This window comes from Equus asinus, chromosome 9 (assembly GCF_041296235.1).
Source record: "Equus asinus isolate D_3611 breed Donkey chromosome 9, EquAss-T2T_v2, whole genome shotgun sequence".
NCBI classification, from domain to species: Eukaryota; Metazoa; Chordata; class Mammalia; order Perissodactyla; family Equidae; genus Equus; species Equus asinus.
Genome location: NC_091798.1, coordinates 41,509,331 through 41,536,985, shown reverse-complemented (window position 1 = coordinate 41,536,985; position 27,655 = coordinate 41,509,331). Strand labels below are relative to the sequence as shown.

General features: G+C 36.5%; 1 protein-coding gene across 18 annotated transcripts in view; it reads right to left on the bottom strand.

The window, feature by feature from the left end:
* FAM13B (family with sequence similarity 13 member B) overlaps nucleotides 1-27,655 on the bottom strand; it is a 97,442-nt gene that overhangs the window by 37,662 nt on the left and 32,125 nt on the right. For all 18 annotated transcript variants that reach the window (XM_070517313.1, XM_014853783.3, XM_014853787.3 and 15 more), the window contains 3 exons: nucleotides 17,734-17,775; nucleotides 16,897-17,052; nucleotides 15,000-15,132 (listed from right to left, as the gene is read on the bottom strand). In XM_070517313.1, coding sequence (XP_070373414.1) covers nucleotides 15,000-15,132; nucleotides 16,897-17,052; nucleotides 17,734-17,775 — 331 coding nt within the window. The remainder of the gene's footprint in view (nucleotides 1-14,999; nucleotides 15,133-16,896; nucleotides 17,053-17,733; nucleotides 17,776-27,655) is intronic.

The following is a 27,655-nucleotide window of genomic DNA, read 5'->3' as shown; positions in this document are numbered from 1 at the left end:
ATCCTGATGAAGTCTCACTTTTTAATTTTTTCTTTTGTTTCCCTTGTCTGAAAAGTCATGGTATGCGAAAAGATCCTTCTAAGTTCAATATCAAAGAGTATACTACCTATATTATCTTTCAGGAGTTTTATGGTTTCAAGACTTATCTTCAAGTCTTTGATCCATTTTGAGTTTATTTTTGTGTATGGCGTGAGATAATGGTCTACCTTCATTCTTCTGCATGTGGCTGTCCAGTCTGCCCAACACCATTTATTGAAGAAACTGTCTTTTCTCCATTGTATGTTCTTGGCATCTTTGTCGAAGCTTAGCTGTCCATAGATGTGTGGTTTTATTTCTGGGCTTTCAGTTCTGTTCCATTGATCTGTGTGCCTGTTTTTATACAAGTACCATGCTGTTTTGATCACTATGACTTTGTAGTACATTTTGAAGTCAGGGATTGTGATGCCTCAAGCTTTGTTCTTTTTTCTCAGGATTGCTTTAGCAAATCAGGGTCTTTGGTCGCCCCATATGAATTTTAGGATTCTTTGCTCTACTTCCGTGAAGAATGTCATTAGGATCCTGATTGGGACTGCACTGAATCTGCAGATTGCTTTGGGTAGTATGGACATTTTAACTATGTTTATTCTTCCAATCTGTCTGCATGGAATCTCTTTCCATCTTTGTCATTATCTATTTCTTTCAGTAATGTCTTACAGTTTTCATTGTGCAAGTTCTTCACCCCCTTGGTTAAATTTATTCCTAGGTACTTTATTCTTTTTGTTACCATTGTAAATGGAATTGTATTCTTGAGATCTCTTTCTGTAAGTTTGTTCTTAGAGTACAGAAATGTAACTGATTTTTTGTAGGTTAATTTTGTACCCCCAACTTTGCTGTAGTTGTTATTTCTAATAGTTTTCTGATGAATTCTTTGGGGTTTTCTATATATAAGATCATGTCATCTGCAGACAGTGAGACTTTTACTTCTTCACTACCTATTTGGATTCCTTTTATTCTTGCCTAATTGCCCTGGCCAAAACCTCCCGTACTATGTTGAATAAGAGTGGTGATACTGGGCATCCTTGTCTTGTTCCTGTTCTCAGAGGGATGGTGTTCAGTTTTTCCCCATTAAATATGATGTTGGCTGTGGGTTTGTCACATACGGCCTTTATTATCTTGAGGTAATTTCCTTCTATCCCCATTTTCTTAACAGTTTTTATCACAAATGGTTGTTGGATCTTGTCAAATGCTTTCTCTGCATCTACTGAGATGATCATGTGGTTTTTTTATTCCTCATTTTGTTAATGTGGTGTATCACATTGATTTGCGGATGTTGAACCATCCCTGTGTCCCTGGTGTAAATCCCACTTGGACACGATGTATGGTCTTTTTGATGTATTGCTGTACTCGGTTTGCCAATATTTGGTTGAGGATTTTTGCATCTATGTTCATCAGGGACATTGGCCTGTAGTTGTCCTTTTTTGTGTTGTCCTTGTCAGGCTTTGGTATCAGAGTGATGCTGGCCTCACAGAATGTGTTAGGAAGCATTCCCTAATTTTTTGGAATAGCTTGAGGAGGACAGGTATTAAGTCCTCTCCAAAAGTTTGGTAGAATTCCCCAGGGAAGCCATCTGGTCCTAGGCTTTTATTCTTTGGGATGCTTTTGATTGCTGTTTCAATCTCTTTACTTGTGATTGGCCTATTCAGATTATCTGTTTCTTCTTGATTCAGCTTTGGGAGGTTGTAAGAATTTCAGAATTTATCCATTTCCTCTAGATTGTCCATTTTGTTGGCATATAGTTTTCATAGTATTCTCTTAAAACCCATTTTATTTCTGTGGTATCTGTTGTTATTTCTCCTCTTTTGTTTCTAATTTTATTTATCTGAGCTTTTTCTCTTTTTTCCTTAGTGAGGCTGGCTAAGGGTTTGTCAATTTTATTTACCTTCTCAAAGAACCAGTTCTTTGTTTCATTGATACTGTCTACTGCCTTTTTGTTTCAATAGCATTTATTTCTGCTCTGATTTTTATTATTTCTCTCCTTCTGCTAACTTTGGGCTTTGTTTGTTCTTCTTCTAATTCAGTTAGGTGCAATTTGAGATTGCTTATTTGGGATTTTTCTTGTTTGTTAAGGTGAGCCTGTATTGCAATGAATTTCCTTCAATATGGCTTTGGCTGCATCCCATATGAGTTGGTATGATATGTGTTCATTTTCATTTGTCTCCAGATATTGTTTGATTTCTCCTTGAATTTCTCCAGTGATCCATTGGTTGTTCAATAGCATGTCGTTTAGTCTCCACATCCTTGTCCCTTTCTCAGCTTTTTTCTTGCAATTAATTTCTAGCTTCATAGTATTGTGATCGGAAAAAGATGATTGTTATTATTTCAATTTCTTAAATTTATTGAAGCTTGCCTTGTTTCCCAACATATGGTCTATCCTTGAGACTGTTCCACACGCACTTGAGAAGAATGTGTATTCTGCTGTGTTGGATGGAGTGTTCTATATATATCTATTAAGTACAACTGGTCTAGCTTTTCATTTAATTCCACTGTTTCATTGTTGATTTTCTGTCTGGATGATCTATCCATTGATGTGAGTGGAGTGTTGAGGTCCCCTACTATTATTGTGTTATTATTAATATCTCCTTTCAGGTTTGTTAACAGTTGCTTTATGTATTTCGGTGCTCCTGTGTTGGGTGCATAGACATTTATAAGTGTTATGTCTTCTTGATGGAGTGTCTCTTTGATCATTATAATACTGCCCCTGTTTGTCTCTTCTTACCTGTCTTATCTTGAAGTCTACTTTGTCTGACATTAAGTATTGCAACATCTGCTTTCTTTTGTTTGCCATCAGCTTGGAGTACTGTTTTCCATCCCTTCACTCTGAGCCTGTGTTTGTCGTTGGAGCTGAGATGTGTTTCCTGGAGGCAGCATGTTGTTGGGTCCTGTTCTTTAACCCATCTCACCACTCTGTGTCTTTTTACTGGAGAATTCAACACATTTACATTTAGGGTGATTACTGATATTTGCAGGCTTAATGCTACCATTTTATCACTCATTTTCCGGTTCTCCTGCATTTCCTTTGTTTCTCGTCCTGTGTATTTTGGTATACCAATTGAATTATGTAGTTTTTTATGGTGGGGTTCTTAGTTTTCTCCTTATTTATTATTTGTGTCTCTGCTCTGCTTTTTTGTTTAGTGGTTACCATGAGGTTTGTATGCAAAATCTCGTAGATAAGATAGTCTGCTTTCTGATGGCCTCTTATTTCCTTAAACCGATTCAGTCCCCTTTCTCTTCCCCTCCTAAGTTGTTTTTCTCACATCTTATTCCATCTTGTGTTGTCAGATTGTGGTTAAAATGACAAGATTATCTTTGTTTTTGGTGTTTTCCTTCCCTTTATCTTTAATGCTATACTTGAGTATTTTCTAACCTGTTGTGATTCTGTCTACCTATTTATCTCCTTAGCCATACTTTGTAATCCCTTTTTCCCTTTTTTTTCTAAAGATTTTATTTTTTTCCTTTTTCTCCCCAAAGCTCCCCAGTACATAGTTGTATATTCTTCGTTGTGGGTCCTTCTAGTTGTGGCATGTGGGACGTTGCCTCAGCGTGGTTTGATGAGCAGTGCCATGTCTGTGCCCAGGATTCGAACCAATGAAACACTGGGCCGCCTGCAGCGGAGCGCGAGAACCTAACCACTCGACCATGGGGCCAGCCCCCGCTTTTTCCCCTTTTTTTTTTCCCATGTATGAGGGGCCTTCTTGAGGATTTCGTTGGAGGGGGCATCCTCGCAGTAATAAATTCCCTTAGCTTTTGTTTGTCTGGGAAAGTTTTCATTTATCCAACACATCTAAAGGTTATTTTCACTGGATAGAGTATTCTTGGCTGAAAGCTTTTGTCCTTCAAAGATTTGAATATGTCATTCCAGTCTCTCCTAGCCTGTAAGGTTTCTGCAGAGAAATCCACTGAAAGCCTGATAGGGGTTCCTTTGTTGGTTATTTTCTTCTGCCTTCTTGCCCTTAGTAGCCTTTCTTTGTCATTCACTTTTGCCAGTTACATTACTATATGCCTTGACAAAGATCTTTTTACACTGACATATTTAGGAGATCTGGTAGCCTCTTCCACACGGATTTCCATCTCCTTCCCTGGGTTTGGGAAGTTCTCTGCTATTATATCTGGGAACAAGCTTCCTGCTCCCTTCTCCTTCTTGAATACTATTCTTATGTTGCATTTCCTAATTGAGTCGGATACTTCTTGGAGACTTTCTTCATTTCTTTTTAGTCTTAGTTCTCTCTCTTCCTCTATCTGGAGCATTTCAACCTATCTTCAATTATGCTGATACACTCCTCAATGGTGTCCGCTCGAGCGTTCAAGGAATCCATATTTTGTTTTATTTCTTACACTGTGTCTTTCATCTCTAATATTTCTGATTGATTCTTCTTTATAGTTTCAATCTTCTTCGTGAAGTAGCTCCTGAACTCGTTGAATTATTTCTCTACATTCTCTTTTAATTCGTTGAGTTTTTTGATGATAGCTATTTTGAACTCTTTGTCACATAGATTACATATTTGTGTGTTCTCAGAACTGATTTCTGGGTACTTGTCATTTTCTCTCTGGTCTGGAGATTTAATATAATGCTTGATATTGCTAGAGAGCATGGCTCTGCTTTTAGGCATCCTGGTATTATTTGGTCGCAGTTACCACCTATCGCCACTGGGTGGGGGCAGTCAAGAGCTGTGTATTCTGAGCCCTCTGCCTTCTGCCAAGATGCCAGGTGCTGGAGCATGTGCAGGGCAGGTGGGAGGAGGGGTGCTTTCTCCTGCATGCTCTCGGGGTTTTCTCGCTCTGCTCCCGCTATCTGCTCTCCTGAGGTGTTGGTTTGATGAGGTCATCTCCTGCGAAAGCTTTCACTTCGGTAGAGGGCTTCCCTCTAGGCTGCAAGGGCCCTTAGGGATCCTTGATGTTCCTGCCAACCAACAGCCCCTCTCCTTCCCTCGCGGAGGGCTCTCACTGTCCCAGATCACAGTCTTTAGAGGAGGGATCGAAGTTTCTGCTTACCCACCTCCTCTGAGGGGGGCTCCAGCCTCTCCACCCTCTGTCATATGGCTGCAAGGGTCTCTCAGACCTTTTTTGTGTTGTGTGGATGTCCTCTGTTGGAGTATGAATGTCTTTGTCATTGTATGATGGAAGGGAGAGATTACCAGAAAAGCTCACTCCGCCATGATGCTGAGGTCACCCATAAGTAAAGGGTTTTTTTATGCTTTCATGCTACAACAGCAGTGTTAAATAGTTATGACAGACTGTAAGGCTCACAAAGCCTAAAATATTTACCATCCAGCCCTTCAGGGAAAAGTTTGCTGACACCTACTCTAACCAGCCTTACAAATTCTCTGGACTCTACTTACTTTCTATCTAAGTCACCTGAATCATGCCATGTCACCTATCTTTTCCAACTCATATTCCCCTCTTCTGGCAACTTTTTCACTTTGCTCACTTCTACTGAACCAGCTTTAAGGCCTCATTTCAAGCTTCCAACCCACTGAACTTGTACTCTGCACCTCTGGCCAACTATTTCAAAACTTTTTTATCAATACTCTTACCAATGTGGAACAAGTTAATGGTCAGCTTTATGTCCTCTAGGCAACTACTACAAGAGATACTGTCACATACGTAAGCTTGCTTGAGTTGGCTCACTATAAACATGCCATCAAACTTCAGCTAGACGTCTACTGTTATTCAAGTACTACTGACTCGCTTCTACTTGATCTCTGATCTACTTGATTTCTCTCCATGGAGGCTCTTATAAAACTTTACCAGGTTCATCAAACCCCAAACCCTATTCCTATCTCCTCATCCTCTGCAGATGAGGCATTTCACTTTAAAGTGGTCAAAAACATCTGGAATAAGTCCCCCAAACTCCTCCCACTTCAAAAATATTCTCTATCTCTTCAATTAAGGATTAAAAGCAGCTTTTCCTATGTAGCATCAGTCACTCAATCTATGTCCTGAATCATCTTGCCTCCATTAATTATCCTGTTTTACTGACATTTTCCTCTCTCTCCCTATTAGTGACTGATTCCCATCTAACATCCTCAAATTTCCTTCCTTCCTACAGAAAGAAAAACACAGAAAAAACAATGCAAAAACTTCTCCACACTAGACTGCCTCAATTGTTCTTTTATTTTCAATGCAAAATTTGTCCAAAAGGCACTTTGCTGCTTCTACCTACTCATTTGATACTCATTCCCCAACCCTTAATATCTGTCTTCTTCCTTGAAATACACTATCCTACCAAAGTTCCTCTTGCTTTATGAGTAAGTTGCATCACCAAATCCAATGAATTTTAATAGAAATTAATTTTAAATTACTTGATTAAAAATGAACAGAAAGTCAGAAACTTAAATTTCAGAGTATATGGAAAAAAGTAAAATCACCCACAATCCTATCAGCCAAAGATGGCCAGTGTAAATATTCTGCCGCATTTCTTTTGATTATGTGTCAATATTACACAAATTGGGACTCCATTAGTTCTACTATCCAATCCACACTTGGATTTTTCAATATAACTTTATATCATGACTATTCCTCAGGCCTTTAAAACATAATTTTTGATGCCTCAACAATATCCCATTATATGGATATACCATGATTTATTTGACCATCTCCCAGTTAATGAAAATTTTTACTGGTTGCCATTTTTTCTACTGCAAATAAACCCTTAATAAGAACTCTAGGAGACAAATCTTTGCATATATCTCTGATTTGTGTGTACTTTCTTAGGATGTAATCCTAGATTTTGAAATTTCTAAGTAAAAGTTTTTAATGTCTTTTGTTCTTATTGTCAACATGATTTTAAGAAAGTCTGTAGTGGTTTATACTCCTAATGTCTGTGTATTAGACTGCCTATCTCACCTTACCCTCTGCAGCATTAAATATAGTATTCCTGGGTATTTTTTATTTTTTTGTTCAATGGTGATGCAAAGGGGCAAAAAAACCAAACACTAATTAGACTTTTAACCTCATTAGCAAGCAAATAAAAATTTAACTCACCCTTGTTATTTTATTTCTGCACATTTGCCTCCCATCCCTTCTTTTTCTTTTAACTATTTTGACAGAATTTCAGACTTAGAAAAAAACCCACTCTTTTTGACATTACCAACTTCTATGGCCATGGCTACTTTCTCTTCTACAGCCCTAGAATATAGATGTTCCCCAAGGCTTCTCTCAATCCCCTTTTTTTCTCTTGTTCAAATCACTTCTTCAGCAATTCCATTCATTCACAGGTAAAAGAGCACCCACCACCAGGCAAAGAACAAGACCCAAATTTTTGTTTCTTACCCACCTTGATATCCTAGTGATGCAAAACCAACCTCTTTTCCACCTTCCTAGCATCCTTCTTACCCAAGTTTACAGCTAAATCACCTGTGGAATTTTCTTTATCCTCCATTCTTTTCCTAGTGCCTGTGGTTCAGACCTTTCATTAAGATCTCACTAAACCTAGTACAAAAACCTACTGACTGTTATACCTACATCTTAATCTTCCCTACAGTCTATTTTCTATATTTCTAATGCAACAGCCTTCTTCCTAAAATACAGATCTGGTTATACATTCCCTTTGCTTCAAAGTCTTCTTTAAGTTCCTTCTATTAAGAAAATTTAAGATAGTGTTTCAGCCTTTACACATAAGCCAAATCTGGTAAAGTTTCCAGAATTATCTTTCACAACATACCCTCCCATAATACCCTGAACACTATGTCTAGCACTATTTCACTAACATCCAACATTTCCCTGTAATTTTTACTCGTACTGTTCTTTTAGTCTCTTTCACAAATCCCTAACAAAATTGAACCCACTCTAAAAGGCCAAATTCAAAACTCTCTCCTTCCAAGAAGCCTTCCATAATTTCCCTGGCCAGAAGTTCTTTCCTCTCTTCTGTAAAACTATAGTACTTCATTTCTACCTCTAACTGCATTAGTTATATTCTGTATTATACACTGTACATTTATAATCTAGATTATCAAGTCAATGAAAACCTAAATCTGGTGTTTTTCTGTTTATATTTCCAAGTAACCAGGTATTACACATTACATTCATTAAGTAAACATATGCTGAACTGAAGTGACTTATTCAAACAACAAGAAAATCAGTCTGCATCTTAGCTGGCCTTCTTTTCAAGGTCAAGAAGCCGTCATCCACAAAGTTTTCCTAAAACCAATTTTAAAAAGAATTAATTCCAGAACACAATAGAATTAAACTAGGAACAAGTAACAGAAAGATAACTAGAAAATCCAAAAATAAGTGGAGATTAAACAACACACTTCTAAACAGCACATGGGTCAAAGAATAAATCTCAAGAGAAATTTAAAAATATTTTGAACTAAATGAAAATGAAAACACAACTTTCCAAAAGTTGTGGGATGCCTGAAGCGATGCTTAGAGGGAGATTATAGCACTGAATGCTCACATTAGAAAAGAATAAAGATCTAAAATCAATAATCTAAGTTTCCATCTCAAGAAACTAGAAAAAGAAGAGCAAATTAAATCCAAAGAGATGAAAAGAAACAATAAGAATTAGAGCAGAAATCAATGAAACTGAAAATAGGAAATCAATAGAGAAAATCAGCAAAATCCAAAGCTGGTTCTTCGAAAAGATCAATAAATTTGATAAGCCTCTAGCCAAGCTAGCTAAGAAGTAGTGAGAAAGGACACAAATCACTAATATAAGAAATGAAAGACGCGACATCACTACAGATCCCAGGGACATTAAAAGAATAATAAAGGAATACTAGGAACAACTCTATGCCCACAAATTTGATAATGTAGATGAAATGGACCAATTCCTTGAAAGACACAATCTGTAAAAGCTCACACGAGAATCAGATAATCTGAATAGGCACATATTATTAAATAACTTCAATCAATAGTTAATAACATTCCAAAACAGAAAGCACCAGGCCCAGATGGGTTCACTGGTGAATTCTACCAAACATTTAAAAAAGAAATATCAATTCTCTACAATCTCTTTCAGAGGATAGAAGCAGAGAGAATACTTCCTAACTCATTCTACGAGGCCAGCATTCCCCTAATCCCAAAACCAGACAAAGACATTACAAGAAAACGACAGACCAATATCTCTCATGAACATAGATGCAAAAATCCTCAACAAAATTTTAGCTAACTGAATCCAAAACAGTATAAAAAGAATTATATACAAGTATGCAAGGTTGGTTCGACATATGAAAATCAATTAATATAATCCATCATCAACAGACTAAAAAATAATCACACAATCTTATCAATAAACGCAGAAAAAGCATTTGACAAAATGTAACACCCATTCATGATAAAAACTCTTAGTAAGCTAGAAACAGAGGGGAACCTTTTCAGCTTGATAAAGACTGTCTACAAAAAAACCCTACAGCTATCATATTTAATGGTGAGAAACTTGAACCTGTCCCACTTTCCCACTTGAAGCCTTGTAAGATGAAATAGAAAGCAAGTATGTCTCCTTCTCTCCACTCCTTTTCTATACTGTATTAGAAGTCCTTGCTAATGCAATAAAGCAAGAGAAGGAAATACAACACATACAGATTGGAAAGGAAGACATAAAACATCTTTTTTCACATATGATATTGATTGTCTATGTAGAAAATATGAAAGAATAGACGCCAAAAACCCCTGGAATTACAAAGTGATTATAGCAAGAGTGCAGTATACAAGGTTAATAAACAAAAGTCGATTGCCTTCCTATATACCAACAATGAAAAAGTGGATTTTAAAATTAAAAACACACCATTTACATTAGTATGCAAAAAAATGAAATATTTGGCTATAAGTCTAACAAATAGTTGTACATGAGGAAAACTACAGAACTCTGATGAACAAAATGAAAGAACTAAACAGATGGAGAGATATTCCATGTTCACAGACAGGAAGATTCCATATTGTCAAGACATCAGTTCTTCCCAATTTGATGTACAGACTCAATGCAACCTCAATTAAAATTCCAGCAAGTTGTTTATGGATATCAATAAACTGATTCTAAAGTTTATATAGGGAGGCAAAAGACCCAGAATAGCCAATACAATATTAAAGGAGAAGAACAAAGTTGGAGATGGATGCTACCTGACATCAAAAATTACTATAAAGTGATAGTAATCAGACAGTGTAGTACTGACAAAAAACTAGACAAAAAGATCAACCAAACAGAAGAGAGAGCCCAGAAATAGACCTCCACAAATACAGTCAACTGATCTTTGACAAAGGAGCAAAGGCAATACAATTGAACAAAGACAGTCTCTTCAACAAACGGTGCTGATAACAACTAGACATCCACATGCAAAAAAATCCATCTGGACACAGACCTTAAACCTTTCACAAAATTTAAGTCAAAATGGATCACAGACCTAAATGTAAACCATGAAACTATAAAACTCCTAGAATATAACATAGAAGAAAACCTAGATGATTTCAGGTATGGTGATGCCTTTTCAGATACACTGCCAAAGATAAGCCATGAAAGAAAGAACTGATAAACTGGACTTCATTAAAAGTAAAAACTTCTGGTCGGCAAAATTCATTATCAAGAGAATTAGAAGACAAGCCACAGATTGGGAGAAAATATTTACAAAGGACACATCTGATAAAGGACTGTTATACAAAATATACAAGGAACTTTTAAAATTCAACAATAAAAAAACAAACAACCCAATTTAAAAATGGGCCAAAGACCTTAACAGACACCCCACCAAAGATAAACATCCTTGCGTATGAAAGGGAAAATAAGCATATGAAAAGACGCTCCACATCACCTATCAGGGAAATGCAAATTACAATAAGATACTACTACATACCTACGAGAACTGCCAAAATCCAGAACACTGACATCACCAAATGCTGACAAGCTTACATAGCAACAGGATCACTCATACACTGATGGTGGGAATGCAAAAGGGTACAGCCATTTTGGAAGACAGTTGGCAGTTTCTTACAAAACTCGCGCCATATGATCTACCCATTATGCTCCTTGGTATTTACCCAAAGGAGTTAAAAATTTACATCTACGCAAAAACCTGCACACATATGTTTATACCAGCATTATTCGGAAGTGCCAAAACTTGGAAGCAACCAAGATGTCCTTCAGTAGGTAAATGAATAAATAATCTGTGGTACATCCAGACAATGAAATAACATTCAGCACTGAAAAGAAATGAGCTACCAAGCCATGAAAAAACACGGAGGAACCTTAAATGCATATTACTAAGTGAATGAAGCCAATCTGAAAAGGCTATACTGTATGACATCCCAACTATATGATATTCTGGAAAAGGCAAAACTATGAAGACAATGACAAGATCAGTGGTTGCTAGGGGTGCCTGCCAGCAGTGGAGCAAACAGGCAGAGCACGGAGGATTTTTAGGGCAGTCAAAAAACTTGGTATGATATTATAATGATGAACATATGTCATTAATACATTTATCCAAAGCCATGAAATGCACATGAGTTTACTAAGGTAAACTAAACTCTAAGTGATTATATATCAATGTAGGTTCATTCCTGGTAAAAAAAAATGTACCATTCTGGTGAGTGATGTTGATAATGGAAGAGGCTATGCATGAGCAGGGGCAGTGAGCATATAGGAAATCTCTGTACCTCCCTCTTAACTTTGTGGTAAACTTAAAACTGTTCTAAAAAATAATGTCTTAAAAAAAAAGGTTTCCAGGTTTCTTAACAAAGTAAATGATATACCAATTTCATTCAACAAATTTACTGAGTTGCCTACTATGTGCCAGATGCTATTCATTGGTCATATATTCCACAAATAAAATACCTACTATGTGTTCTAGCTAATGGGGATGCAATAATAAACAAAACAGATGAAAACCTCAGCCTCCATGAAGTTTAGAGTTTAATGGTGGGAGACAGACAACAAACTAATAATTTAAAAGATATGTGCAATGGTAATATCACTATCAAAGGGGAAGAGGCAGGGAAGGACAGAAAGTTCAAGGACTGAATGGAGGTGGGTCAGTGGGAGAGCCTGCTAATACACACAGAGTCATGAGAAGATTTGGCCTCACTAAGAAGGTAAAGTTGAGGAAAGATCTGTGGGATGAGATGAGGAAATAACAATGGGGATATCTGGGCAAATAGCAATCAAGACAGAACCTTAAGATTAAGTTGTCTCAACCATAACTGTCTATCAGTCAGTGTTCCCATAGTCCCTATTGCTATATTTTTATACCTAGATGGCACTGGAAGGTTCTGAGAAGAGAATTGACATTATGTAATTTTCCTTGTTTTTCTAACTTTAAAAAATTTTTCTTTTTTTGCTGAGGAAGATTTGCCCTAAGCTAACATCCGTTGCCAATCTTCCTCTTCTTTTTCACTTGAGGAAGATTAGCCCAGAGGTAACATTTGTGTCAGTCTTCCTCTGTTTTGTATGTGAGTCACTGCCACAGCATGACTGACGAACAGTGTAGGTCCACGCCCAGGATCCAAACCCACAAACCTGGGCCACCAAAGTGAACACACTGAACTTAACCACTATGCCATGGGGCTGGCCCCATGATTTTCATTTTAAAAGGATCACTCTGGCTGCTGCGCTGAGAATAGGCCACAGGGAGACAAACATGAAACCAGTTAAGAGGCTACACTAATCTAGGTGAAATGATGTTGGCTTAGACCTGTGTAGTGGCAATGGAAACAGTAAAAAGTGGTCAGACTCTAGACAAACTTTGAAGGTATAACCAACAGGACTTCGTAAAGGACTGGATATGCAATGAGAAAGAAAGCAAAGATAACCCAAGGCTTTTTGGTCTGTGCCTACAGAAGGAGAAACTGCCCTTTACTGAGATTTTAAAGAAAAAAGGAACAGCAAATATGTTGACAAGATTACAAGTTCCTAGGGCCGGCCTGGTGGCACAGCAGTTAGATTCGCACGTTCCACTTCTCAGCGGCCAGGGGTTTGCCAGTTCGGACCCCGGGTGCGGATATGGCACCACTTGGCACACCATGCTGTGGTAGGCATGCCACATATAAAGCAGAGGAAGATGGGTATGGATGTTAGCTCAGGGCCAGTCTTCCTCAGCAAAAAGAGTAGGATTGGCAGTAGTTAGCTCAGGGATAATCTTCCTCAAAAAAAAAAAAAGATTACAAGTTCAGTTTGGTGCATGTTAAATTTAAGATGCTTATAAGATATTCAAGCAGAAATGTTGAATGTAACAGCTAGATATAGGAATCTCAAGTTCAAGAGAGGGGCCAGCCCGGTGGCACAGCAGTTAGGTTCACACATTCTGCTTCGGCGGCCCAGGGTTCACCAGTTCAGATTCCGGGTGCAGACCTACGCACCGCTTGTCAAGCCATGCTGTGGCAGGCGTCCCACATATAAAGTAGAGGAAGTTGGGCATGGATATTAGCTCAGTAAAAACAGGAGGATTGGCGGCAAATGTTAGCTCAGGGCTAGTCTTCCTCAAAAGGAAAAAAAGAAAGAAGAAAAAAATTTTAAAAATAAAATAAAGTTTAAGAGAGAGGTCTGGACTAGAGAGATAAATTTTGGAACTTTTAGCATATAGTTGTTATTTAAAACCATTAGAATAAATGAGATTACCAAGGGAGTGAATGAAAATAAGATGATCTGAAAACTGGACCCAGGCCACGCCAAATTTCAGAGCTTCAGAACAAGAAAAGCAACCAGCAAAGGGAAAGAGCAGTCAGCCAAGTAGGAAAAAAAAACAAGAGGAGCGAGATATCCTGAAAGCCAAGTGAAGAAAATTTATCAAGGCAGTGGGAATAATTAATTGAATCAAATTGTGTTCTTTGGTCAGGTAAAATGTGCAATAGGCATCACTGGTGGCTTGCAAGAGCAGTTTAAGAGGAATGGTAGGGGCAAAAGGTTGCCTGGAGTGGGTCCAAGAGAGAATGAAGAATTAAAGAAAACAGATACAGACGATTCATTCAGGTAATTTTATTATAAAGGGAGGCAGAGAAATAGAGGTGTAGCTAGAGTGGGATGAAGGGTCAAGAGAGAGTTTTTACCCCAAAGTTGGGAGAAAAAGCAGTATAAATATTTTACATTAATGGGAATGATCCAGTAGAGGCAGCAAACGGTAACCCAGGAAAGGGCAAGGAGACCACTACAGAAGCAAGAACCATGAAGAGATGAAAAAGGATTAACTAATATACCAGTGGAAGCAATAGCATTAACACACAATATCCAAGTCCAGTGAAAGTAACAGCAGCAGCTTAACTTCTGTGAAACGTTTTCTAGTTTATAAAATAATTCTATACTTTTACTTCTTTTGATATTCATTATAATCCTCTAACATAGGAATTACCCCCAACTTACTTACAGAAAAACAAAGAGCAGCTCAGAGTTGGCCAAAGTCACATCGCTATTACGAGGCAAAGCCAGAATACAAATCTCAGTCGGCATGACTCTAAGTTCCTGATTATACCTACTTTAGCTTATAGTTTAGAATGAAAACATGCTAAAGAAAGATACTTAATGGATGAGGAAGTTTATTTTTAAAAGTGTTATCAAAACTGAACTTGGAAACATGTCTTAGAAAATGCTGCTTTGTACATTTATTGAAATGATTTTTAAAAGAATGTTACTATTAACAATTGTGACAGTGAAAATAATTTAGTTATTTTTAAAACGATGTTCACGGATTTTCTCTAATTATGAAAAGATCCCATGTTCTTCAAAAGAAAATCTAGGAAACATACAAAAGCTTTTAAAAAGGACAAAACTCAATCATAATACCACGAACAAACTCAAGTGACATTGTAATTTGTTTCTTTCCAGAAAAATATTTTAAAATAACATATTTTATACCTACTTCTCACCCAATGGTGGTTCTTGACCTCTCCTAAGAAAAAGTATGTTCTTTTGACTCACAACCAAGACAAATATATGTGTCAGCAAGTATACTGAACTATGGCTTCTGGTATCAAAGGAACACATGAACAATCAGTCGTACATCTAGCACATCTAACAGAGAATTTTTAATCTTTGCATTTCTTACCTGGTCATTTTCTTCATCCTCAAATACAAAATCTTGCTGCATAACGTCATTGTCTAAATTAGTGCTAGCCACAGGTTCTGAATAGTCTCTGTTACTTTCACTGGCATTAAGAATATCATCAGCAATATCAACCCTAGTAATAAAAATTTAAAAATCAGATAAGGCCAAATGTTGAATATGTAATACCTTTAAAATAAATATCAATCAATAATGATTTGAAACTTTTACTTGTTAAAGAAAATGTGCCCTTTTCATAAAAATCCACACTTTTCTTTACCTTGCCAAGGTAGATTATTAAATGTGCTGAGTTTACTTTTGTCTTTCCATGGGATGTTGTGAGTAATCTACCTGTTTGTTAACCCCTTTGAAAGTTTTCAAAAGCAAAGAATGGCTTTAAAGATAATTTATGTGCCAAAATAATGATTTCCTTCACAAATGCACACTCTCAGTCATAATAATGACCTGTCTGTTCTGATTAAAATACAAGTCTAGCACTAGGCACCACAGTGTCCAACACTTTACCAAGTACTACAAGAATACCTTCCTACTGCAGGTTTTCCCACCTTACATAATTTAGAATATGCAAAACACTGCAGGGTTTTCTTTACAAAGATAACACTACTACTAATAGAAAGAGTTATTTCCCCAGTGATAAAAATAAGAATATTGTCTGAGCATGGGCATTGGTTTTCAGGATCTCTAGCTAAGCTAAGGACAAACTCCAAGGAATCTGCTTATATTATATCCTTTGAAACATTTTCCCACTACTTCCAATTTTTAGATACCATTTTTTTCCTTCATATTCAGCCCAAATATTTCCTATAGATCCAGTTGTATGAGTTCTAATCATGCGTTCAAAGCACAGAAACGAGGGCCATCACAGAGCTGCACGGGCTGGTGATGCCATCCATGCAGAATACCTGGTACACCTGCAGCTGCACAATATGGTATTCCTAAAATAAACATATTCCCAACCATTGGTTTTCATATCTGTTCATTTTTTCAGCTTCATCTCATATTTAATAACTATTCCAGTATACTAGATATATCTGGCTTTTTAAAAATCTACTTCTTAAAAAAAAAAAAATCACTCTACTCAATCATTTGTTTTTTTACCTTCCTATAAATCCTCCAAATTCGGGTACATCTTTCCCATCTGTGCCCAAAATAAAAACTGATAAATGAAAACTATGAAATCATTGCTTGTGGTCTCAGAGGAAGGCACACATATATCCTAAAGTGCGGGGCTTGAGGTAACAGGAAAGGAGAGGAGGCTTTTGTCCATTTAAAAGTAAAGAGTCAGATGAAGAGTAGAGTAATATCACACATCATAACAGTACAGAGAGGTACTTTTAACTTATACAAATTCAACTTTTAACAGCTAACCTAAAAAAAGCATGTAGGGAGGGCACAGGCTGGTGGCAAGGGATAACAATTCAAATAGCAAAGGATGATTCTGCTCACCATTTCACTCAATGACCACATGCACTAGGAGTGATGTCAATCTGCTGTCCCTGTACCTATCTGTCTAGATTACCACATGTCTCTCATGGCATGACCATCTGTTGCACAGAGCACAGGTCTAACTTTTTTTTTAAGTTATTTTTCATACAACATAGTCCCTAAAGGTAAGCTCACCATTTCATCTGGTGTTCAGGGAGGAAACCCTGGCTGTGTTGGACTTAACGTCTACTACTTTAATGGAAGATTTATGAGACTTTCAATGTTAAATAAGTCTATGCAAATTATATACAAGTATATACAAAGTCACTTTTCACAGTGACTTTCAGAAATCCCCAAGTGAGACTCAATTATTTAAATAAGAATATAGTTTTTCAAAGAAAACAATTTTACAACTCTTAACAAATAACGGTAAAATTTTTTTAAAGTTTCTTACTGGTTATTAGATCCTTCCCCATCAGAATTAACACTTCCTGCTTCATTATTACACACCAGACTTTGCTGTTGTAAATTCTTAAGATCATGATCTATGCTGCTCTGCAGATCAAAAAGGTGCTGTTCCACAGCTGCTCTAATTGTTCTTTCTAAAATGCTACAAAACAGAAAACATTTTAGTGAGAAGCAATCACCCTAACTGGGTATTTGGCCACATAAACACAAATGTTAAAACCTACAACCAGTGAAACAAATTAATATGGTATTTAAATGGGTACGGTAGAGTGTAGAAAGAAATACATACAAGGAATACATGATACTGCCTTAAAATTTAAAATGAAATTTGCCCAAATTGGTATTACACAAATCAATCATAATGTCACCACTACTACTGAGGTGGGAAGGATCAGTTGTCCCAATAATTCATTCCTCAGTACTATATAGACAGCCATTTAAAAAGACTTGTCAATGCTACATTTATAAAGCAACTTACCAACATTCAGCTAAATAAAAGAAACTGTAAGTATACTATCTATATTTTTTACATGAAGTCTTCATGCTAAAACTTAATTTAAAAAAAAGCTCTAATGACATTTTTCAATCATTTCAAAAGAACAAAAAAATCATCTGAGGAAAGCTCATCTTTATTTTGTGCATTAGTGCAACATGTTCCTTCTCCATTTGTTCCTACTGCAGTACATAAAATACTAACTAGTTTAACTGTCTTAAGTGCAATCCTTCCTCAAAGTAAGCACAACAAATACATGATTTTAATTTCTAATGTTTAGTAATACTTTTAAAAAATTTTATAATTATCTTCTATAAGTATACTACTTACTCTGCAGAGGCTGGTAAGATGCTGATAGGAGATATATGGGCACTGTAATCAGAGAAAGAAATTAGCTATAAAATTTTCCAATACTAAATGACTACAAAACGTGCTGAAAACTGCCACATTTGCACTATCTTGACATAACCAGGAGAGCATGTATGATTCTAATTCTCTAAAGAAATCATTTTTCACACAAAAAGATCCTTAAATATACATAGTGTGTGCGTGTGTGTGTGTGTGTAGCCAACTACTTCACTTAGAGCTCACTTGGAGAAACACCAACCTATCCCAAGGCTGAAGGAAAAGAACCTGACTACTGACTGGCCCAACAAAAGCATCCCATTTAGGATAGTATGAAGGAAGGCCTCAGTGCTAGCCTGTACTCCTTGCCAGAAGTAATAGCATGTGCTACTACTCTGAGAATGTTCTCAAGCTACAAAAAGAAAAGGCAAAATGGATACGAAAATTCAGACCACCTCATTCACTGTGGCAGTAATAGACTCTCCTCAGCAAATTTTGCACTATACTATCTACTCATAGTTATAAAAATATAGATAATAGCCTCCTTTTTTTTTTTTGAGGAAGATTAGCCCTGAGCTAACATCCACTGCCAATCCTCTTCTTTTTGCTGAGGAAGATTGGCCCTGAGCTAACATCTGTGCCCATCTTCCTGTAGTTTATATGTGAGACACCTGCCACAGTATGGCTTGATGGGTGATACATAGGTCTGCATCCAGGATCTGAACCAGTGAACCCCAGGCCGCTGCAGCAGAGCGTGCAAACTTAACTGCTACGCCACCAGGCCAGCCCCAATAACAGCCTCATTTTTACCACAGTTATCAAAAGTGCAACTTAAACACACAATGAAATGTGGATACCACTAAAATGCTTAAAATTAAAGTGTTGGTGAGGAAGTGAAGCAACTAGGACTTTCACACAATGCTGGTAGGAATACAAAACATTCCAACCACTTTGGAAACCAGTTTGGCAGTTTCTTATAAAACTTACCAAACAACCCAGCAAACTGTACTCCCAGGTATTTACTCAAGAGAAATGAAAGCATAAGTCCATAAGAAGACTTGCACAAGCATAGCAGTTTTATTTATAATAGCTCAAAACATTAATCTACCCTAACAGGTGAATGCATAAACAAAGTGTGGAATATATCCCTACAATGGAACATACTCGGCATTTTTTCATAAAAGACATGAACAACTGATACATGCAACAACATGAATCTCAAAAACATTACGCCACACAAAAGAAGCCAGACACGAGTATCTACAATATGTGACTCCATTTACATGAAATTCTAAAATAGGCAAAACTAATCCATACAGTGACAGAAACAGATCAGTGGTTGCCTGGGGCCATAGACTAGGGGGGAGGGGGCAGGATTTACTGTAAAGAAGCATGTGAGGTGATAAAAATAGTCTCTATCTTGACTGTGGTGGATGTTAACAGGTGTAAATATGTGTATGTTTGCATTTATAGAATAGGTGCATTTTATTGTATGAAAATTATAACTCAATAAAGTTGATCTTTAAAGGAAAAAAAATCAGTAGCAGGAAAAACTAATTACAACAATAGAAGTAAGACATTGGCTACTTTTGGGGAACAGGGAGATGGTAGTATTTGAGAAGGGACAGGAGCAAATGACCCAGGTAGTGGTCATACAAGCTGAGTTCTCTTTCTGATAATTCAATGACCTTATGATTTGTGAACTTTTCTGTATGCATGTCATTCTTCAATAAAAAGAGTCATTTTTAAAAAGTGAATTTAAATTAGTTTTATGAAGATCCTCTATAAAATATGCTAACAGAAATTCTAACCAACATGAGGAATGGGATCCATCAGGTTAATATTCTCAGGCTATCTGTAGGAACACAATGAACATCATTTACCATTCACCCAGTAATCTTCAGGTCTCCCTTAGATCAAACACAACAGTAGCAAACTGCACAACTGCTTTATCAGACAACAGTAAGCCATCCTGGTTTGGTACACACCACCTCTCCTAGCTTTAAAAAAAATTTTTTAACTGCCAATATTATTCTCGTTTTCATGAATGGACTATTCTTAGCTCTAAATGCTTTCATGCTGATACCCTTAAGAGAAGTACTTAAAAATATTTTCATATTTAAATGAAGCTTTTTGGGACTTTATTTTTGAAATGAGGAAGACCTGGGGGAAAAAAATCACATATATGTGCACAAAGAAGAGTGCAGCCATCAGTCTATTTCTAATAGTTTCAGGTGAGTTGAAAGTTAAATATTTAGTGACTTATGCAGGAAAAAACAAAAAACAAAGATAAATGAGGCTTTCCCTAAAGAGTGTTTAAATGTCAACTAAGATGATAGATCTTTTTCTGATTATTTTACTGCAATGATCTATTGTTTATATTTTTTTAATTTTGGTTATGAGTCGCTATTTAATTATTAAAGTCCAATCTTTACATGGTGTTATCTGTTATATTTTCCTCAGTAATATCTGTAATCTCTAAGCTTAGACAATTCCATACCTATGTAAAAATATTCATTTTATTTTTAATACCTAACTGTAATCCACTGACAGAATAGTACGTTGAATGGTGTGAAGAAAATTTATAAATCCAACACCCTTCTCTTCACCATTTATTTTGTGATTTCTGGTGAGCCTTTGCTCTATCTGACAGCAAATTCGCAAAAAGTTCTAATTCTCAACTACTTAGTCCATCCATCTGTTACTGAAGCTTTATATCATGTTTTAATTTTTGATTGAGCTTATATCTTCTCTGCTCTTTTCCAAATTTGCCATTGTTAGCCATCTACTTATTCTCCCAGAGGAATTTTCTCACCCTTTTTTTGTCAGATTAGACTATCAGTAAAATGCTAGTAGACAAATAGACACAAAACAATTCACAAAGAATTAAATAAAAGAAAAATAATCAACCTAACTAGGAACACAAATTTAAAATAATGATTAAGATAGAACTAATATATATTTTTGCTGATCTTAATATACTAAAATGATAAAGGCATGAAACTGACACTCATGTTGCTGGTGAGATGGTAAATTAGTAAAACTCTTAGGGAAATCAACTTGGCAAAGTGTTTTAAAGAGCCCTAAAAGTATGCATGCTTTAACTCAGAAATTCCACATCTGCAATTCTATCTAGAGAGTCTATCAAACCTACTAAAATCTATCCTAAGGGCTGGCCTGGTAGCGCAGCAGTTAAGTGCGCATGTTCCGCTTTGGCAGCCCGGGGTTCACCAGTTCGGATCCCGGGTGCAGACATGGCACCACCTGGCAAGCCATGCTGTGGTAGGCGTCCCACATATAAAGTAGAGGAAGATGGGCACGGATGTTAGCTCAGGGCCAGTCTTCCTCAGCAAAAAGAGGAGGATTGGCAGCAGATAATAAATAGCTCAGGGATAATCACTCTTTCTCAAAAAAAAAAGTCTAACCTAAATTAAAAAAAAAAACTTTACACTATAAGGTGTTCTTTGAAGCATTATTTTTTTACAATATTATAAACATTTTCAAACACGCAGAAAAGTTGTACATAAACACCCTCAGATCCACCATCTAGATTCTATAATTAAAATTTTACCGCATTTACAGAATTATTTTTAAGAAATATCAGCAAATAAATATACAAAATGGACTATAGTACACTCAATGGACCATTTTTCAATTATTGATGTTCATAAAGATTAAGAAATATATGAAAAAATGTTTTTATATGTGCATAAGTAAAGTATGCAACTATATATCAAAATGGCTACATTTAATAAATGTGTTTTTACAGTAATTACACACATAGGCTAGTAGAGATTAAACTAGAATTTGGGAGCTTTCTTACTACCCCTAAAACAGGATGTCATCCATGGACCACCTGTATCAGACTCTCCTGGAATGACAGTGTTTTTATTGGAGATCTGGACCCTATCCCAGACCTCAAATACCATAAAGCCAAAGTAAATAAAATAGCATGGTATTGGCACAAGAATAGACAAACAGAACAGAAACGAACCCATGCACATACACTTGATTTAGAACAAAGGGGGCACAACAGGCAAAAGACAGTCTTCCCAAAAATGAGTACTAGAACAACTTGGTATCCATACTGGAAAAGGTTACTTGGCCCCCTCTCACATATCAGAGACAAAGATCAATTCCAGGTAAATTATAGACCTAAAAGGAGAGGTAAAATGACACACCTTTTAGAAGATAATATAGAAATGTATATTTTTAAAAAGATTTCTTAAGCCAGTCACAAGCATTAACCACAAAGGGAAAAGAAGGATAAACTTGATTAAAATCAGAATTATTCATCAGAAGACAATATGAGAAGGAAAAGGCACAATATACAATGGCAAAAGGAAATTTGCAACACATTTTAAAAGGGCTCCTACAATTCAATAAGAAAAGAAAAATTCAATAAAAAATTAGGAAACAGACTTGAACAGGCATTTCACAAAAGAAGGAACTGGCCAATACACATATGAAAAAGGGATAGACCTTATTAAAATGACAACAAAATACTATTATACATCCTCCAGAATAGTTAATATCAAGTGATGGTAAGGAAGGGAAGCAATGGGAATACTCATACACTATTAGTGAGGATATAAATTTTAAGCATTTTGGAAAATAATTTGGCAATATTTACTGAAGTTGAAAGACAGGTTTATGTCTTCATATGTATGATGTGTGCACCAGAAAATGTACAGAAGAATGTACATGGTAATGTTATTCACAATAGCCAAAAAGTTAAAACAATCCAATTGTCCACAACAGTAAATTGGATCATTGTGGTATAATTATATAATGGAATACTTTACCAGCAATGAAATGAATAAACCACAGTGACATGCAACAACAGAAATGAATTTCACATATAATGTTTAGCAAAAGAAACTGGATCAAAAATACACATGCAGTCAGATTTAATTTTCATAAAGCGCAAAAATATGCAAGGAAGTTGATGCCATAATCAGCATAGTGGTTACCTTTAGTGCAGAGGGTAGGGATCAGAAATGTGAGACCCGCTAGGGTGCTATCAGTGTTTATTTCTAAATCTGGGTGGTGGTTACATGGATATTTGCTTCTTACTAACTTGTTTTGCTACACATTTGTTTTACGCTTATTTCTGTATGTATGTTTTTATTTCCCAATTCAAAAAAAGGCTTCAAAAAAGTAGATTCCTGGGTCCCTCCCCAAACTCTGAGGTAGGGCCCCAAGAGTCTACATTTTTAACAAGCACCAGTGATGATTTTCATCCATTCTAATAAATTTAAGAAACACTGGCTTAGATCAATATCTAGCCTCCAAAAAGAGTAAACTTTACCAGGATTTTCCAGTTATCCAAAAGACCAAAAAAGAGCAAAAGTTCTGATAGTCTTAAATTGGATGGGTAGGCAGAGGAGTTGATCTTTTTATTTCCTACCCCTTTTAAATGCTATTGGAATTAAATTACAAATATATAAAAAGTAGTGGTCAGCAAGCTACATTAGTAGTATAACAGTAAGATTCTTCAGCCCTGAAGGCTATATGCTGGGACAATCAAATAAACAGCTCCTTTCAACAAGGACCCTCTCCCCACCCTGAAAAGCCACAGTAAACAAATCAAATAAATAGATTTTGCACTTTCTGAATCAGATTGTCACCCACAAAGCTACAAAATGGACTGTACAACTTTGTTCTCTGAGCTTCTGAAGGACAAAGGACTGATTTAGTTTTCAGATTTCAAAGAATTTAATTATTCTTTGTTTTCAGACTTGAGCCAAGTTCTGTGGGTTAAAAGCACTTATGCACAAACCAGAGTTAACACACACCTATGACTGTAAAAGATTTATCAATACAGTTATACATCTTCAGCCGCAGCAAAACAGCATAAATATCATAAGGATGTGGGTTCTGGTTAATAAAGACACAAGAAAAATAACTGCGGATACATTTAAGGTCAAATTATTTAGGGACTATAGACAGACGCCATAAAGACTACCTAAAAATGCTAAGTGTTTTCACTAAACTCCAAGATCAGGAAGAGCAGACTGAAAGGACAAACATGAATCACAAGGTACATATTTTAAAGTCTTCAGTCAAGTTTAACACTAAAAACTGTAGTCATTCTCTGACCTTTTTTTTTTTTTTAAAGATTTTATTTTTTTCCTCTTTCTCCCCAAAGCCCCTCGGTACATAGTTGCATATTCTTCGTTGTGGGTCCTCCTAGTTGTGGCATGTGGGACGCCGCCTCAGCATGGCCTGATGAGCAGTGCCATGTCCGCGCCCAGGATTCAAACCAACAAAACACTGGGCCGCCTGTAGCGGAGCGCACGAACTTAACCACTCGGCCACGGGGCCAGCCCCATTCTCTGACCTTTTCTCTCTTCTGCTTTTAACTCTATTTTCAAATCTGCCTACAATCACATAATCTTCTTGAGAACATATAATCACTCTTACAGCCATTTATTCCAATTATTAATTTTTTGTAATTCAAACACAATCATCATAGGGATCAACTATTATTTTAATTTCCCAATTGTAAATATTTAATGTTACAAACAATAGTTCAACAAAAGTACTGCAGCTCTGCTTCAGTTAAATCTGATAAGGATCACTTTACCTGTGCAATAGAGCCTTGGAAGCCATTCTTGAATACCATGGCTTCTCCCAACAAAACATCAAGTAAAGACACTTCAAATACCACAAAGGATGGTGATGGACTTATAAAAGCTTCTGAGCAACTATCAGAGCTTCAGTCTAAACAGAAGCAGGCTGCTACCTGAGGTAACTACTGAGAAGGAGGGACTCTATCAATAGTCCACAAATTTCTCCCCAAGTATTCTGCAACTTTGTGGGAGGTAGGCAAAAGGGGACAAAATTCTGTATCTGGCTAGAACTCCTATAAAAATATTTAAGCCTAGCAGAAAAACCAATCTGTCTGTTTCCATTAGTCATACTACTATAATCAAGGATATAAATTACAACAAACAAGAAATTACTAAAACAGATGCACAACAGGTAGAGTAAAATTGTTTATTATTCATTTTCAGAAAAGCATTAATTTTTCAAATCCAAAATTAGGATGATTTCCAGATAATTTATGCCAGAACCATGCCAAAATTACCAGTGAAAAACCGTGGTTAAAAAAATAAATATATAAAACAAAACAGAAAACAAAAATCACATATCCCTTTCAAGCCAAAAACAAAAACCCTTTTTCACTTTCCCCATCACCCTTGGGAGTACCCTCTACCTAACGACAAGAGTAAACTGAAAGATTCCTCACTATAGAAAGTCAGTAAGTTACAATAACCGTAAGTCTTAAAAATATCAAAAGCATTATTTATAGGGCAAAGGGAGGGAGGGAGAGAACCTGTCAATATCTATTATGCTCTAGTACTTTAAAAAATGTTTTACTTTAATATAACTTTCTTATGACCCAAAGCATAAATTCTACCTTTTCCCACCCAACGTTTCTGATACTCCCACCAAAGTAAATGAAAATGTGGTGAATTGATAAAATCTGTCGACTGAAATATTTTGCAAACTACCTGACTTAATGGCTGAAAGAAAAAGTAAAAGTTACTACTACATTTCTCACGCCCCTGTAGTCAACTGAAGGCACATTTCCTCAAAAATAAGGCATCCACAGAATGAAGTGGAGACCAATCTCAAAACCATACACTGAGAGCTCTTCCTTAATCACTATACCCTCTTTCCTGCATCACACCTAAAATTGAACCATCAGAAACCAATGAATGAATTCACAAAAATGAACCTCTAGCATCAACAGCCCCTAAAGAGAATAGTGAATTTCTCATTCTTTCTAAATTCCAAGTTTTAACAAGGTATTAAAAGCACAACTTTATTTTTTTTTCTAAAGACTGGCACCTGAGCTAATACCTGTTGCCAATCTTTTTTTTTCTTCTTCTCCCTGAATATAATTGTATATTCTAGTTGTAGATTGTCCTGGCTCTGCTAAGTGGGATGCCACCTCAGCATGGCCCGATGAGTGGTGCTAGGTCGGGGCCCAGAATCCGAACTGGTGAAACCCAGGGCCATGGAAGCAGAGCGTGCAAACTTAACCACTCGGCCATGGGGCCGGCCCAAAAGTACAATTTTAAATGAACTTTATAATAATGCCAATTAACTGTTTTGATTTTTGGCTCTGTAAGCATGAGTATAAATTAAAGGTTACCTAAACCTCAAGCCAAAATAAACCTTTCTGATACAGCCTAAGAAAAAGATTATGAAGCACAGAAAAAAGAAAGTTAAGAACTCTTCAGAACTCATCTACCTCCTTTAAATTTTTTAAAGGTAAAGATTCCCCTAAAATTTGCATATTTAAACAACAAAGCCAAATGACAGATAAATACGTGGATATAAAGCAATAATTTTTCACCTACAGACACAGGCACTTTAAAAACAATCTTGAGGGGGCCAGCCCCATGGCCGAATGGTTAAGTTCACACACTTGGCTTCGGCAGCCCAGGGTTTCCCCAGTTCAAATCCTGGGCGTGGACATGGCCCAAAAATACACAACTATGTACTGGGGGGCTTTGGGGAGAAAAAGGAAAAATAAAATCTTAAAAAAAAAAAAATTTTTAGAAAAAAAACAATCTTGAGACTTCCAAGGACTTCATGGATAAGACTGAGCCTAAAAAGCAACCAAAACTGCTTTTTGTGCACCCTAGGGTACCCATCTCCTAAACCCCACCATCTTTTCCACTCTGAACTCAAATCTTAACAAAATATGGCTAACTGCAAACAATATATAGAAATAACAGATGCACAAATACACCAATCAATACAATTCATACCAAATATTCAAACCATTGGTTCTCAAAAGGCAGTCTGTCAACCAAAAGATCAAAACTATTTTTATAATATTTGCCTTTTTCACTGTGATGATATTTGCATGATGACGCAAAATTAATGGTAGAAAAAACTGCTTGGAGTCTTAGCATAAGTCCAGGCAAGTGGTACCAAACTGTACCACGGCCATCGCATTCTTCAGCAGCACCCACTTGCGATTTTTTTAAAACGGGGCTGGTCCTTGATGAAGCAGTAAAAATTATTAATTTTACCTCAGCCCTTGAATATATTTTTTAATATTTGGTGCAGCAAATGGGAAGTAGACATAAAGTATTTCTGCTGCATAGCTTACTAAAATGCTTCTCTTGTTTGAGTTGAGAGTTGAACTTTTATCATGAAACACCATTTTTACTGGACAGATAGACTGACAAACTACAGTTATTCCAACTTGAATTATCTGGCCAACATTTTCCCCAAAATAAGCAAGACTTACTTCAAGAAAGACAACTGACTACTGATAAAATCCGAGTTTTCAAGCAAAAATTGGAATTCTGGAAAACCTATACCCTCCACCATATGCTCAATAGCATCCCAGTACTTAAGGATTTTTTTTTTTTTCAAAGATTTTATTTTTTCCTCTTTCTCCCCAAAGCCCCCCAGTACATAGTTGCATATTCTTCGTTGTGGGTCCTTCCAGTTGTGGCATGTGGGACACTGCCGCAGCATGGTTTGATGAGCAGTGCCATGTCCGCGCCCAGGATTCGAACCAACGAAACACTGGGCTGCCTGCAGCAGAGCGCACGAACTTAACCACTCAGCCACGGGGCCAGCCCTCTTAAGGATGTTTTTGATACAATCAGTGGTGATATTAAAAACCATGAGCTAAAAAGTATCATCATTTGGAAGATCTGAATAACTCGGAGAAGCAGTATTTTCCAAATGACCAATGTTACATGGGTAAAAGATTCTCTTAAAGTGCAAGAAAGACCAACAGATCAGAGTAGAAAAAATTCACAGATACGGTTTCAGGTTCCACATTACAAATAACCTTTAAGAAACTACCACTTATCAAATTTTGGTGTATTGTCAAAGAAGAGTATCTATAATTATCTGAAAAGGCTAT